The sequence below is a fragment of the Lygodium microphyllum genome, chromosome 16 (genome assembly GCF_053477565.2).
Source record: "Lygodium microphyllum isolate KBCC chromosome 16, Lygodium_microphyllum_v1.1.10, whole genome shotgun sequence".
Lineage (NCBI taxonomy): Eukaryota > Viridiplantae > Streptophyta > Polypodiopsida > Schizaeales > Lygodiaceae > Lygodium > Lygodium microphyllum.
This window is the reverse complement of record NC_141150.1, coordinates 41153174-41169674: the sequence shown is the minus strand read 5'-3', so window position 1 is coordinate 41169674 and position 16501 is coordinate 41153174. Positions and strand designations below refer to the sequence as shown.

Here is a 16501-nt window from a genome sequence, read left to right as displayed (position 1 = left end):
AGCTCCCAACCCAAACAGAATTGTTTCCTGCAAGCATAGGGTCTTCAGCGCAAGCCGGAGTGATGGCAAAGGAAGCACGGTCTGTAGGTGCACAGACCACAGGTCACAGGGGGCCGTGCAGGTTGCGGGATGCCACTCAGAAGAGACATGCAGGTCGCAGGTCGCAGGTCGCAGGTCGCAGGATGTCAGTGCAGGTCACAGGTTGTCAGTGCAGGCACCCAGGTCGTCGGTACAGGTCACAGGTTGCAGGTTGTCAGTGCAGGTCATGCAAGTCGCAGGTCGTCAGTGCAGGGATGACGCGCAGGCGGACGTAGACGTCTCCTGCCCCCCCCCCCCCTCTCTCTCTCTCTCTCTCTCTCTCTCTCTCAGTCGCTGCCTGGTCCTGCACAAAACAGGCAGAAGGCAGCAGGGTGGCGCTCGAGGACACTGGCGGACAGAGGAAGCACAGGCAACATGTGTGCAGGCAAGGGTGCCTGTCAGGTCAGCAGGGACGGGGACCACCACACGGGCGATATCCCCCCCCCCCCCCCCCCGGGGCCCTTTTCCAAAAACCACGTAAGGCCAAAGAGACGGCTAGGAAACAATCTCAAAAGCCACAAGAATAATATCAAAAAGAAGATACTTCACAAAGGAGGCACAATTGGAATGCAATGGGTGATCTCCACCAATAGAGCAGCCTTTTGGGGAAGACTGTCTCATGGAAGGGCTGAGTGGTGTGGGGCTCCAGAACTTATGATGTGTATGATCGCGCCTTAATGATCATCTTAGATTATTTTTCTTTCAGTCCTGACCTTTTAAGTCCTCTATCATGGCATTCTAGGAGAGCCCCCTCAAGACTACAAAACTGGGATGGGATCAGGAATACCACATTCTCTTATATGTTTGTATACCAATAGTCTAGGTGCATATCATCTTTCTTATGTTTTTGTTTTATTTTTAGCTTTGAAGATTCTCAATGAATCTTGGTATAAAAACAGAACTGCCTTTAAGCATGCTTAAAGAGTTGTGGACACTCTTTTCCCAAGATCTAAGTAATGAAATAAATGAAGATTTTCATTTGCTATCATTGTTGATATAATTATGTTGGTACGTAAAGGCTACCATCCATTCTTATCAAGGCATACCTGCCTTGTGCATTTTCAGATCAGAGAAAAATGGCTGCTAACATGTAGAAGTGATTTTTACTTGCCTCTTTGTGGTATGTAGGTTGCGCAAGTATGAACTTTGGCCTGTGGGTACACAGCACCAAAATGTTCAAATCCAATATGTTATAATCGAACTGGCACGTAAGTATTTTCCTCTTTAGCCACCACCGTCTGTGGTTGGAGCATGCATCTTATCATAGAAAATACTGCTATTACTACAAGCTATTATGTGCCAGGATATGTGTGCTTAGCATTATACATAGAGACAATGTCAACTCATTCCAGAAACTTTTTAAATAAAGAGGTGCCAATGCAAAGTGAGAACCTGCATTAATTAACAACCTATGACAACCTTGCATCAACCCACTCCCCGCGCGCCCCACCCCCCCCCCCCCCCCCCCCCAACCAAAAAAAAAAAAAAAAATCCAAAAAGGAAAAAAAAAAAAGGGAAAAGAAAATTCTATTAATAAGACCTTGGAAAGAATTCCCAAGGTAAAATATAGAGTGAGAAAAAGGCCCCAACTAGGAGACCTTTATGGCAAACAGAAAATCAAGGAGGAGATCTTTCACTGAGTGTCCCTAGCTAAATCAGTTCTATGCTGATCTAGGAATATAGGAGAAGATATTTCATTGAGTATCCCTAGCTAAATCAGTTCTATTAATAAGACCTTGGAAAGAATCCCAAAGGTAAAATATAGAGTGGGAAAAAGGCCCAAATAGGAGACTTTTTTGGCAACAGGAAATCAAGGAGGAGATTTTTCAGTGTCCCTAGCTAAGTCAGTTCTATGCTGATCTAGGGGGATCTGGTGTCCTGGGGTTTTCTTAATGAAATGTAGTTATTCTAATGAGATCCAGATGGATTAAAGGAATGAAACACCTTTCAGTCCCTTTCTGTAAAGATTTTAGCATGTAAAAACTGAACAGTCATACCAGCCTAGGTAGCCATTATGTGTGTGCAATGTCTGCCAAAGAGATGCTGATGAACTGGTATATGCATTACCTGAGGCTTGAGCCCCTTCTATGGCATTGTGTGTTTAGCTTTCTGAATCTGTCGTCCATTATTGAGCTCCTCCCAACCCCAAAAGACTTTTTCCTACATGGCAACAGGCCAGAGGGTGCACCAGTTTAGCTTGAAGTGACTCATTATTTAAGTCTGATCTTCTGCGCAGCTGTAATTTTCTTGTAACCAGCTTCTAAAGCCTATACCAGACACCTCCATTGAGAAAAATGTAATGGTATGATTCAAGAAGAGATTTAAAATTAGTTTCATTGTCCAAGGGGGTCATGGCATAGTGGCTCGGGTGTGGGTTGAGTAACACAAGTGCATGAGTTCGAATCCTGCACCCTGCTTCCCCTGCAGCACATCTATAAGCATCTAAAATTGGTCCCGTTGCGAATTAAAAGGACATTCGTTCCAAACCAGGTGTCTTGTCACCCCTATGCATATTTCTGCATGTTTAATCTGTGCAGTAGTCAAAGATGGGTTCCTGCGCAAGTAGAATGTTTGTGTCTGCCATGACTTGTTAGTTCCAAATAAAGTTATTGCTTTCATAAATATGTGTTCTACTGTGCTGCAGCTGTAACCTACATCGACTCTAGTGGAGTCCAAGCCCTGAAAGAATTGCATGAAGAGTATAGAGCTCGGGATATACAGGTTAAACTTTTTCTTGTTGCGACTATCTTATCTGATCAGAAATTGGCTTGCAATTGCTAACATCTACCAAATATGTGCAGATGGCTTTGTCAAATCCTAACCATCAAGTTATGGTGACACTTGAGAAATCTGGGATTCCAGAAATTCTGGGCAAGGAATGGTATTTTGTGAGAGTACATGATGCAGTGCAGGTTTGCCTTTCTCACAGGGAACACTGCCAGAATGAGGCTCGAATACCACCCATGAATGAACATTACATCAACATGTTACAGGGTCCTCGAGGTGAGACAGATGACGATGACAATACCCCACTTTTGGAGGATGTGGCTGAAACATAGTACCTGTGAGGCTAGGCTATGCAGATTTTCATTGAAATTTCCAAGCATCAAAGAATGGTTGAAAGCTACACTTTGTCATAGTGACAGTGGGTTATCGAGTAGCAGTGGATGTCAAACGGCAATTTCGGCAATTAATTCTTTTATACAAGCTGGCAATAACTCAGAGGCCAGCAGCACCAGATTGGACAGTTGCAAAAAAAGACGGAATTACCTAAGCAGCAAACAAAACCACAGAGAGGTACAGCTGATTAATCGAAGGTGGATAAAATTATTGAGCATTAGGTTGTACACATCTCAATAACAGTTGTTCAGATCTCAATAACATGCCTGCATAAATGGAAGGCAATGCCTGCAAAGAAAGTTCCTAGCTGTATTGCGAATCATCTTCCAAGAAGGTTGCAGAATTGGCAGCCTTGTAAATAGAACCTCAACTTTATGAACACTCAATTTTGATGGACAGGGTGCCTTGTCAGATATCTGCACTTGGCCTTGTCTCTAAGTGTAGTGTCTTTTGGCTAGACTAGGTTAAAGGATTCTTTGTCAAATAGATTTCATCTTAATCACTGCATCTGACCAGCTTGTCGTATCTGTAAATAATATATAACCAAAATTATGTGAAGTATCCTCAATATCTTACTACTATATTATTTTCGTTGTAGGTTCGGAAAGCCCGAACCTCCAGAGGGCTTTGTGAACCTACTCCCATTTCCAAACCTCCCTTTTTCAATTAAAACCCCCTCCCCTCCCCTCTCTCTCACGTGTGATCTCTCATTTTTTTCTTCCCCTCCCCTTTTCAATTAAAAGCCCCTTCTTTGTCATTAAAGGGCCCAGGCTCTCTCTCTCTCTCTCTCTCTCTCTCAAATTAAATCCCCCTCCCCTCTCTCTCTCTTATAATCTCTCTTTTTTTTCCCCCTCCCCTTTTTAATTAAATTCCTCCTCTCCCTCTCTCTCATGTGTAGGGCCTAGGCTCTCTCTCTCTCTCTTTTTTTTTCGTAAAAGGTAATTATATTAATTACGAAAAAAATACAAGATTACTTGATTACAAGATACATGACGACAATCTAAGTCATCATGTGAAGAGATTCTAAGTGCTACAAGTTACAACGTCATGGCAAAGATGCAGAGGAAATTGCCCTATGCCAGGGACGTAAGTCCTCCCTAGAGAGCAGATCAGAATGCCGGAGAAGATCCAACTGCCAATACAAGAGGCCCTTAAGCCTGGCAATATGCCGCTGAATATTATAGGCGGAGTCAAAAAGAAAAGCATTCCGGACGGTCCAGTTATGCCAGCAGCCCCAATATCGAAGAAAATGAAACACGAGCTTCATATGTGGCTGTGCAGGAGCGGGGTATTTGGGCTGCCCGAAAACCCAATCAAAGGGGCGCAGGGTGGGACCAACCACTCCTTGCCAAACAGCCAACATAAATAACCAGACTTTCTTTGCGAGGGGGCAAGAAATAAATCGGTGGCGGGCGGATTCCACAGCAGTGGTGCAAAAGAAACAGTGGCCATTGGAGATTCGTCGCTTGGAGAGAGCCGAAGCAAGCGGAAGACCACCAACCATCATTCTCCAAAGAAAAACTTTACATTTGAAGGGTGTCTTGTTCAACCAGCCTGCCATCACAGTTTCCCTCCACCATGACCGGGATTTACGTAATCCCCATAAAGCATTCACTTTGGTGACGAGCCATTGATGATCTTTAATCAGAATATGATACACTTGGTTAGCAGAAGCTTTGCTTAAGGTCAGCCGGCCTTGTAGGTCCCAATCCTGCCAGGGATGATCCGAAGCAAGGGCAGGAAAGGGTTGTCTGCTCTGGAGCACCCTCAAAAGCTGTTCCCATAAAGGCCTGTAACCACGAGGGATCCGGAAAAGCCGCCTGGCTATACGAAAAGATATAAGCACATTGCGACTGGCAAGGGTGGCATCCTCAACTGAAGACAACCCCAAACGGGCCATCCGGTTGAATTGTGGTCTGAGGTCCTGTTTACCGTCCCATGCAAGTAAACGGGAAACTGCCAGCAACTCCAATTGAAAAGAGTTAGCAGCTAAGCGATCCTCCGCTGGATGCCACTGGGCCTTCTGAAGGACGTGTTTCCAGGAACACACCAAATGAGTGACCAGCAACGAAGAAGAGCTGGAGAACCGCGAATCAGCATTAAGAACATGCCACCAAGAACTCCGGATCTGGGTATTGCCATGTTGAAGCCCCTGGCCCTCAAGGAAATAACGTGCTATATCGACCCATGGATGATGATCCGAGCACATGGCGCGGAAAAGCGACCAACGGAGTGCCTGCATGTGAGTTTGGGTATCTAAAATAGCTCCGCCACCCATGCGTTTAGGAGTGCACGCATGCGACCAAGAGATCCAGGAAATACCTGCGTGCAATGAGTCTTTCTTCCATAGCATGAAACGAATGGACTGAGTAAGAGCATTGAGAGTCGTAGTAGTCCAGGGCAACAATGGTAAGAAATATGTGAGCATTGGCAACATAATAGTCTGGGCCACTTTGAGACGAACATGGAAAGGCCAGGCTTGAGATTTCCAATACATAAACTTAGCCACCATTTTCTGAGAAATCCACTGCAGCAGCTGCTTTGGGGGAACATCAACACCCAAAGGGTACCCAAGGTGCCTGACAATGGAGCCATGAGGAACAACCAGACCCTGCCAGTCCAAGGACTGCAAATCCGACTCCGTGCAGCTGAGAATGGCTGATTTGAGGGTGTTAATGCGAAGGCCGGACGCCTGACCAAAGAGGCCCCAAACATCCAATGCTCTTCGAAGGTTATCCCTGTCTGCACGCAAAATCATAAAAGTATCATCCGCCAGGGATTGGCCAATGAAGTGCTGTCCTGTAGGAAGCGACAGTCCTGCCAACTGAGAAGAGGCTGCCATATGAGATAACATCGAAAGAACTGGATGTGTGGCAAGGGCAAAAAATAGAGGGCTCAAAGGGCATCCTTGTCTGACAGAGCGGGCAAGGACAAATGGCTCAGTAACACCTCCGTTCAGCATGACCCGCGAAGACGCTGCAGCGCTAATAGTGTATATGAGACTAGACATCCGCGGACCAAAGCCCATAGCAGACATAAGTTCAGCAACGAAAGACCAGTCTAGATAGTCAAAAGCCTTTTCCAGGTCCAGTTGAATCAGTACGACCTCCTGATTGGAATGCCTGGCATAATCAATTGCCAGTTGAGCATTCAATACATTGTGTAGGATATTTCGGCCCTGAATAAAACCATACTGTAGAGGGTGCACAATGGCCGGGAGATGCTTATGGAGCCGATTCGCCATTACTTTGGAAAAGATTTTGTACATTGAACCCATCAAAGAAATTGGGCGCCACTGTGTCAACTTAGATGGCGAAGGAGCTTTTGGAAGCAGTTTAATGAGGCCTTCTTTCCATGAGGAAGGCATGATCCCCGTTTCCCACACCTGCTGGAACAAAGCCTGCAAAGGTTTCACCAGTTGGGTAGCAAAAGCTTCAAAGAACTCGTTAGTGAGACCATCCCAACCCGGGCTTTTATCCTTAGGTAAGTGTAGCAATACGTCCATAACCTCTGTCTCAGAAATATCAAACTCCATAGTAGTTTGCATGTCCTGCGGAAGCTGATTGCGGACCAGGTCATAAAAAGCCGAACGGGCCTGAGTAATTTGGGCCGAAGGGGGAGAGGTGGAATCGAGAAGGTCATGGAAATAATTCCTGCACATATGCACAATAGTCTGCGGATCCAGGATAAGGTGGTCTTCTGCATCCTCGAGTCTGGTCATATTTTCTCGAGCAGGAGAGGCATGGAGCGCTCGAAAGAACTTATGGGTCTGACATGCACTATCTTGCAAAGTTTCTGTCAGATGTTGCAGTTTGGCCTGCTGATATGATTTTAACTGGAATGCTTTAATAAGATCAGCCAGCCGCATGTCTAGTGCAAGCAGAAATGCATCATCCGGAGTGTCGACCAGCAGAGAACGAACCAAAGCCAGCAGATCCTCTGCTGCCTTGCGACGCTGCCGACAAAGAGAGGCATGATAAATCCCATACTGCCGAGCAACCCGTTGCACATTAGAGAGCAATCTTTCAAAAGACGCAGTGCCCTGAGAAGAGAAGTCCAAGACAAATCTGTCAATCAATTGCTGCATATAGCCCTGAAAGAGTACATGCTTCAGGTAAGATGAGTTGAAGCGCAAAGGGAGGCGGTCCAGAAATCGCTTGAAAGGTGTAATGGGTTGTGCAAGCAGCTCAAGCTGCAGAGGGAAATGGTCTGACAAAGCATATTGCTGCAATACTTTAATGTCGAGCATCTCTGGAAGAAAGTCATCATTCTGCATGATATACATACGATCCAGTCGCGACCATGTTGTTGCATACTAAGCCGAATGGAAAGTAAACCCTGTAGAAGACGGATGTAGCCAGGACCAAAGATCTTGCTTAAGAACAGAAAGAGCCAACTGATGCCACATACGACTTTCAGGCGCATCCATCACCGAATGCTCCGATGTGGACTGGGAAGAATCCACACACATATTAAAATCCCCCATGAAGAAGCCTCGTCTGCCAAGTGACAAGGAGGTCTGCAAAGTCTGCCAAAGCTCCCGACGAGATAACGAATCATTCGGAGCATAGAGGCCAAGTAACCATAAGATTTCCCCTTCGAATAAAATTTCAATCACCAAAAAGCGGCCATGAACATCATTTTTAATAAGCACAGGCTGATATTTGTCATGTACAATCATGAGCACTCCCGAATAATGCATGGCCTGTGTCCCTGCATAGAACAGTCGAAAGCCATTGCAATCTGTTGGGTATCTCACACGCCTTACTTACGCCTACGCTCATATGGGAGTGTGCGGGTGATCACTAGGACACTGGGGCACTTTTTACTCTCGATAGGAGAGGTTTTTTCCCCCAGATTATGTGTACTATTTTGTATGTGCTTGTGGTGCACACTTACGGGCACTTACTGTGTTCGGGTGTGAACAGCCCCTTATAACTCTAAGGTATAAGGGTTATCATTTGTACTTTCAGCTTACACTCTATTCAGTACTATTGCATTGGGTGTCGTGCTCAACTCTGTCTCTCACTCTCACACTGTCTACTGCACTTCAGCTGCACCTCGATCCTCTCCCATCTGACATTTGGTATCAGAGCTGTCCTCAGTCAGCAGCCAGGAGTCCCCGTCAGTAGCTGCCCGTCAGCAGTCGCTCGTCAGCTCGCGAGCAGCTCCACCAGTCCGCCAGGGCCCTGTTTCGTGCAAGCGGAGTCAACGCCTGCTCGCGACAGTCTTACCTCGCCGTTTTTGACCACGCACAACTCGCGACCTGCCTGCCCGCTTCAGATTCGCGCAGCCCGCCAATCTGCCTACCGCCGTTGTAAAGTTCCACGTCAGCCAGTCCCCCCGCCCGTCAGACGACCTGCTCCACGTCAGTACTCTGCCACACGACCAGGTAAAATTTTCAAAAATTTTATTATTTCAGCCCAGAATAAAATTCTGGAAGCGGCGGTTCACACGCGGTTGGCACAGATTTACTGGAAAAGTAAATTTCATGCAAATTTCTGACTGAATGGTCAGAAATTTTGGGGCTTTTGTGTATTTGGAGGACAGATGCATTTAAACTGCTGATACAGTCACAGACCGACTGTTTTTGACAGAGATTTTGGCAAAATTTTGGGGATTTATTCATAACAGTGTTGCACTGCACTGTTTGCACATTGGGAAACGTGCTGTGTCTGTCTGTGACACATTGAATGCACATTTTGGGGCTTTTGTAACAGACATTTGTGACAGAAATTTTGGGCAGAAAATTTTGGGGCTTTTGATGTTTTAGTGCTGCTGAGCACTAATTGCACCTTGGGAAGCGTGCATCAGTGACAGTTTTTTTTTGACAGAGTACCCTTTGCACATTAATTGCAGACTTGTGTTTGCTGCAATTTCTGGAAATTTGCAGATTTCTAGCTCGTACTGCATTGACATTGCTCTATTGCCTTTTGGGAAATAATGGCAAATCAGGGAGGAGATGTATTCACCTATGTGTCCAAGGAAGACCGATTGGATGGGAACAATTATTCCCTTTGGTCTTTCATGATGAAGAATGTATTAGTGGCAAAAAATTTGTGGGATTATGTCAGTGGAGAGGAAGCACGACCGGGAGTTGTGGCTCCCGCTACTCCTCCTCCAGGAGGACGTGCAAGAGGGCAACCTCAGCCCCCTCCACCTCAGCCCGCTCAGCCACTTCCCCCAAGAACTGCAGCTCAGAAAACTTGGGATACACGGGATGCACAGGCTATGTCGCTGATTGCATTGGCAGTTCAGCGTTCTATCATTCCTCATATTCGTTCAGCAGCTTCTTCACAAGAAGCTTGGTTGATATTGGAGCAGATGTTTGCAGGAAAGAATGAGACTCGCATCTCTTTCTTGAAGAAAGAGCTAGAGACTCTAAAGATGAATGAGGGTGATTCTATGCAGAATCATCTCAACAAAATTCAGGACTTGCGGGAGCAACTCATGAATGTAGATGAGTACTACTCAGATGCGCAGCTGATTTCTACGACATTGAATTCACTGCCTCCCTCTTACTTGGCTTTTCATACTGCCTTGAACCTCACTATGAGGATTTCGAAAGAGCCCATCACTTTCATTCAGCTTGTCAGTTTGCTTCTAGAGGAGGAGCAAACTAGACAGAACAGTGGTGTGGATGGTATAGCCTCTGAGCAGGCTTTTATGTCAAGGCAGAAGGGTAAAAACAGCCAAGGGAAAAATGCTTCGCAGAGTTCTGGTAGTAGTAGCACTTCACAGACAAGTCAGAAACAGGGGGGCACGCAAGCCAAGAAAGGAAAATGCCATTACTGCAAGAAGCCTGGCCACTACATCACTGAGTGCAGGAAGCGCATCGCCAAAGAGAAGAAGAAGGAGTCAAGGATGTCTGTTTCTACAGCTCCTTCCACTGCTAGTGAGTCCGCGTCCTTTGTTGCAGACAGGGACTATTGTTTTTACACTTGCAGTTATGATGTCTCTTGGGCTGATAGAGCATTTAGCTCTACAGAAGATGCTGACACTTGGTTCTTTGACAGTGGTGCTTCACGGCATATCACATCTCGTAGAGATTTGTTTGCTTCTCTTGGTGCACCTCCCGTTGGGAAGTCTGTTCAGTGTGCTAATAATGCATCATACCCTGTTCGTGGTATTGGGGAGATTCAGCTTACAGCCATTGATGGCTCTATTCTCCGCCTACAGGATGCTTTGTATGTGCCTGGCATTAAGAAGAATCTGCTTTCCATTTCTTCTATGGCACGTTGTGGTTTGCAGGTCACCTTTGATGATGACCGTTGCATGGTCCGTGACAAGGAACACATGACATTGGTCTTGACAGGTTCTTTGTGTCATGGGTTATATGTTTTGGATGCTCTTTCGGTAGATCAGTCTGCATATTTGACATCCACTCTTACTCCTGCTATGTTAGAGGCAGAGTTATGGCATGCTCGTTTGGGGCATGTAAACTATGGCAGCTTGATGCTATTACAGCGTACTCAGATGTTGGATAGATTACCTCTCTTGGAGAGACCTCCTGAGCATTTATGCGAGGGTTGCATTTTGGGGAAAATGCATCGTTTCTCTTTTCCCCGTGATGTTGCTTTTAGAGCAACAGCCAGATTGCAGCTTGTGCATTCGGATGTTTGTGGGCCCATGCAGACACAGTCATTGGGTGGTTGTTACTATTTTGTAACATTTATTGATGCAAACTCTTTGCCTTCAGCATACATCTGTCGATCTCCATGAGTGACCGATTTTTCCTCTCTGCTACCCCATTCTGCTGTGGAGTATATGCAGTAGTGTACTGATGGATAATGCCCTTCTGCTGCAAATAAGAATTCAGCATAGAGGACATGTATTCCCCCCCTCGGTCCGAACGGAGAGTCTTAATCTTGCAACCAGACTGAGTTTCCACAAGTGCACTGAAAGCCAAAAATGCATCATACACTTCTGACTTCTTTTTCAAGCAGTAGACCCAGCACAAACGTGTAAAGTAAGCCGTCATGTGCGCTTGCCACATTTTGAACAGATGCCCTACCAAGGCCTTGAAAACCGTCACACCTTTTGAGGCTTGGCACAGCCGCAAACCTTCTGTTGGCCACTTCCGTACTTTTGGGTGTCTTGCATATGCCCATATTCCACAGGTACTTCGAAAGAAGTTGGACAACAAGGCTGTAAAATGCATCTTTATGGGATATAGCAGCGAAAGCAAAGGCTACAGACTCTATGATCCCGTGACCAAGAAGGTTTTTGTCAGCAGGGATGTTGTATTTGATGAAAAATCAGAATTATCCTTGGCTGGTTTTGATACATATCAGGCTGCCCTGTGATGTCTTTGAAGGGCTGCTGCCCATCACATTTGGTGATTCAGCTGGTACTTCAGCAAATGAACCTAATGTTCAGCCAGTTGCTCCTATGGAACATGCAGTAAATCAGCACATTGCTGAAACTGAAATTCAGCAGGAACTTGTACACAGTCAGGAAGCAAGACAGGTGCCTAGATGGTACACGCAGACTATGAGAGATAGTCATTTGGAAACACCCTTGGCTGGTCGTACTCGAAGGCAAACTCGACTGCATGATTCAGCACATTCCATGGAGTTTGTTATGGCAGCATGTACTCATGATAATGAGGAGCCTGAATGTTTTGAGGATGCACGACATAGTGTGCATTGGATGGCAGCCATGCAAGCTGAATTGGATTCTATTCATAAGAATCATACTTGGGATTTGGTGTCTTTGCCAGTTGGCAAGCGTGCCATTGGTACGAAATGGGTCTACAAATTGAAAAGGAATGCAGATGGATCCATAGATAAGTACAAGGCACGGCTGGTAGCTAAAGGCTACGCACAGAAAAAGGGCATTGACTATGAGGAGACCTTTGCTCCTACCTCCCGTATGACGACCATTCGGTCTATGATTGCCTTGGCTGCACATTTTGGTTGGAAAGTGCATCAACTGGATATAAAGACTGCATTCTTACATGGGGAACTTCAGGAAGAAGTGTATGTACAGCAGCCCATTGGTTTTGCAGTTGAAGGCTCAGAAAATTTAGTATGCAAGCTGAAAAAAGCTCTATATGGTTTGAAACAAGCTCCACGAGCTTGGTACGCAAAGATAGATGCCTTCTTGCTTAGTCAGGGGTTTGTAAACAGCCCATCTGAGTCTACCCTTTATGTACATAAAGAGGGGGGATCCATGCTGATTTTATGTCTATATGTAGACGACCTTTTGCTCACTGGAACACGTGCTGATCAGATTTCAGCATTCAAAAATAATTTACAGCAAACTTTTGACATGTCTGACTTGGGTATTTTGCACTATTACTTGGGCATCCAGTTTGTACATGATGCTAGAGGCATTGGATTATGTCAGTCAAGGTACATTGGGCAACTTCTTGAGAAGTTTGGCTTACAGGATTGCAAGCCAGTTTGTACACCCATGGAACCTGGGCTCAAACTGTCATTACATGATGACAGTGATTTGTTTGATATCCATACTTATGCTCCAGCAGTGGGATGTCTCATCTATCTATGCCACACTCGGCCAGACATACAGTTTGCCGTTTCAGTTTTGAGCAGGTACATGCATCAGCCTCGTATGTCGCATTGGCAAGCTGTGAAGCGTGTGTTTCGTTACTTGCAGGGTACTAGAGCTCTTGGATTGCTTTATGCCAAGGAGGGACCACTGCAGTTACATGCTTACAGTGACTCTGATTGGGCTGGTGATTTTGATACTCGTCACTCCACTAGTGGCAATTGTTTCTTTCTTGGCTCGTCATGCATTTCTTGGCTTAGCAAGAAACAATCCACTGTTGCCACGTCATCATGTGAAGCTGAGTACAAGGCAGCCTTCACTACTGCAGTTGAGTGCGTATGGCTTAGACGCTTACTTGCTGATTTGGATGTATCTGTTACGGAGCCTACTCCTTTATATACTGACAGTCAGAGTGCCATTGCAGTGGCACGGAACCCTGTGTTTCATGCTCGCACGAAACACATAGAGATTCACTACCACTTTGTCAGAGAGAGACTACATGCAGGTGATATCAGCCTTGTCTACTGTCCTACCACCAGCAATGTGGCAGACATCTTCACCAAAGCTCTTCCACGAGACAAATTTGAAGCATTTCGCGATGCTTTGAATTTGACGCCCTTTGGTGGCGGATGATCCTTGTACACTTGATCACTCTTCACTCCAGGGGGGTTTGTTGGGTATCTCACACGCCTTACTTACGCCTACGCTCATATGGGAGTGTGCGGGTGATCACTAGGACACTGGGGCACTTTTTACTCTCGGTAGGAGAGGTTTTTTCCCCCAGATTATGTGTACTATTTTGTATGTGCTTGTGGTGCACACTTACGGGCACTTACTGTGTTCGGGTGTGAACAGCCCCTTATAACTCTAAGGTATAAGGGTTATCATTTGTACTTTCAGCTTACACTCTATTCAGTACTATTGCATTGGGTGTCGTGCTCAACTCTGTCTCTCACTCTCACACTGTCTACTGCACTTCAGCTGCACCTCGATCCTCTCCCATCTGACACAATCCACTACTTTTCCGGCTTCACCGTGACTCTTGTGCTCAACAGCGCACAGGACATCCCACTGATTTTCATGCAATACCGTCCACATGGCATGTTGCTTGTGGCGAGAATAAATTCCTCGCACATTCCACGTGGCTATTTTCATGTGTAGTTAAAACCAAATCAGGTACGAGGCACAGCTTGCCTTGATTTGACCTTGTCAGCAAGAATGTCCAGGACTCCCTCGTCCAAGAAATCCGCCAACACAGCAAAAGAGTTCTGAGGACCAGATTTGGAAGTAGACGGCATATCTGCTGGCTTGGGGTTGAAACGGGGGTAACGACGGTCCCATGGGGTAATGACATTACCTCTGGTATCAAATGCCAGCTTAGCAGGGGGACCCTTTGGACGATCTGAATACATTTTTCTGGCGGGTTGATGACGGGGGGCAGAGGAAACCATAGCAGGAGCAGCGTGCTCAGAAGACAACATTTCCTTCCTGCGCATATATGTACGCATGGAATCTTGTGAGGGAGTAGACACAGTATTTTCCATGCCAGCAACAACCCTGTTGCCTTTTTTTGCACGTACTTCCACCCAGTCAGTGGCACGGGAATCCAGACCCGAAACCTGTTGTTTACCTTTGGCCAGAACTTGGGGCTGGTGGATAGCATCCAGCGACGGGGCATCACACACCATATCTTCCGTGGGCACAGCATGGCCAACATCGGAGGTATGTTGCTGTTTCGGGCATTCAGCCATGAAATGCCCAAACTGTCCACAGGAAAAGCAATACCCTGCAAAATTGCCCCATTTCAATCTAAAGTGTAACGGATGCATGCCCGAGCAATTAAGGCGCAACCAAGCAGGCCTTTTTCTTGCAGTGTCCCATAGCATACACAAGCGGTTGCGATTCACTGTCCGGAGACTGGGAGGGACGAGAACAGTGCCCACCGCGGCCATAGCATCCTTCAACAATGGCCAATAAACAGCCGGGCAATTTTCCACTTCCACCCATACAGGGCATTCACGTTGCAGCAGACACTGAAAATCTGCCATTGGGCGCCATGGAACCACATGAACCAAGCGGCGTTCAAAAAATAAAGGCAGTTTAGACAGGAGAGCAGCACGATGCGTCTCTGATTTTAACAGAACCTCAAAAAACCCCCGGGAGCCAACAAAAATCTCTTCAACACATTCCCCTTGTAGCAGACTGTGCAGCCACTGGCGAATACGGGAAAGCAGCGGGATTCAACCAGTGAAGAAGAGTATCACAGCGCGATCATAAAATACTGAAAAGGAGCGCAGGACAGTTTTTGGGTCTACGGTGGCGTCCAGAACATCGTCAGGCGCTGAGTCGGAAAAGGCTTCCTGATTATGTTGAACGTAGTCGCCAAGCAACGTGTTGGCGAATTCCAGTAAATGCTCCCAGTCAACATCCTGGGAGTCCGCAGGATCCGAAGCAACCTGAGCATAGGAACGATCCTGGGGAACACCTATCTCTTCCGGAGTATGCTTGGTACGTTTACCCGCAGGCTGAATGTCGGGACCAGGGAGCATCTCTTCGTTGCACGGAACCATGTCCTCAGGTTCCTCGGCATCAGAATCCGGGCCAAGTGCCGCCACTGTTTGGTCTATGAAATCCAGATCCAAACCAGCCATCGTATGACAATTTGATCGTGAAAGAGGACTGACCCTGTCTTTCTCCCGCTCTCTCTCTCGCCCGCTTGTCTGTACAGATGCGCTGTCCAGGGGTGTACTCTGCAAAGACAGCTAATAAAAGCTGAGCTGTACGAGGAAGAAGGCTAGCAGGCAACGGCAGGGCTGAACCGTCAGCCACAGACTCGCTGCGAAGCAGGGGCGACAAGAGATCGGGCACGCAGCCGAGGGCGACGAAGCCTGCAGACGGGGCCTGCAGACTAGGGCGACGGGGCTCAGGCGGCGGGGCCTGCTGACGAGGGCGGGGCCTGCAGACGCAGGCGGCGGGCCTGCAGACGGGGCCTGCAGACGCAGGCGGCGGGGCGCAGGCGGTGGCGAGGGCGAACAGGTACGCGCAGGGTTTCGCAGGCGCTGACGAACGAGGGCAGGCGATGGCGAACAGGGAGGTTGCGCAGGCGATGGCGATGGCGACAGGGAGGTCGCGACTATCAACCAGTCGGCAGCGCAGGGCACGCAGACCCCATCTCTCTCCGCCAATCTTTCTTTCCTCTCTCTCTCTCTCTCTCTCTCTCTCTCTCTCTCTCTCTCTCTCTCGCTCGCTTAGATTAAACTTTTTAATTTAAACTTTTCTTTTAATTAAATATTTTTAAAAGCTTTCTTTAATTTAAAGTTTTTTAGACATGTTTTTCACACACTATGATAGGGAGAGGAGAAGGATTTTCTTTTAAGAAAGGAAAAGAGACGCAGAGAGGGGGGAAAGAGAAAACAAAATAGTCTTTTTAAATTATAGACCTTTCTTTATAAAGTTTTGGACTTAAGAGAGAGAGACAAAGGAAATATATAATTTGAAAGAGAGAAAATAGGAGAAGGATAAAAAAAAGAAATATATAATCACTGACCAGTTTTAATAGTCAAAAGGTTGTACTTCATAAAATATACGATCGCTTGTTGGCTCACCTTCGTGCTTTATAAAATACTTCAACTTCAAAAGCGCTCTATAATATATTATTCTTGGGTTTAAATGCCAAAAAAATAAGGTTAGATAATATCGACCAAAGCTTAGGTTTAGTGTAATCCCAAATCCAAATTCCCACCTTTAAATTTTTAAATTTACCTCTGACATGCATATGTGCAGGCATAAA

At 46.4% G+C, this 16501-nt stretch overlaps 1 protein-coding gene across 1 annotated transcript in view; it reads left to right on the top strand.

The window, feature by feature from the left end:
* The window catches only part of LOC148022730 (sulfate transporter 4.1, chloroplastic-like), a 242971-nt gene extending 239360 nt beyond the window's left edge, over positions 1-3611 (top strand). The window contains exons 15-17 of the mRNA XM_087695655.1: positions 1207-1286; positions 2723-2799; positions 2880-3611. Coding sequence (XP_087551781.1) covers positions 1207-1286; positions 2723-2799; positions 2880-3137 — 415 coding nt within the window. The 3' untranslated portion in view covers positions 3138-3611. The remainder of the gene's footprint in view (positions 1-1206; positions 1287-2722; positions 2800-2879) is intronic.
* The last annotated feature ends 12890 nt before the right edge of the window (positions 3612-16501 follow it).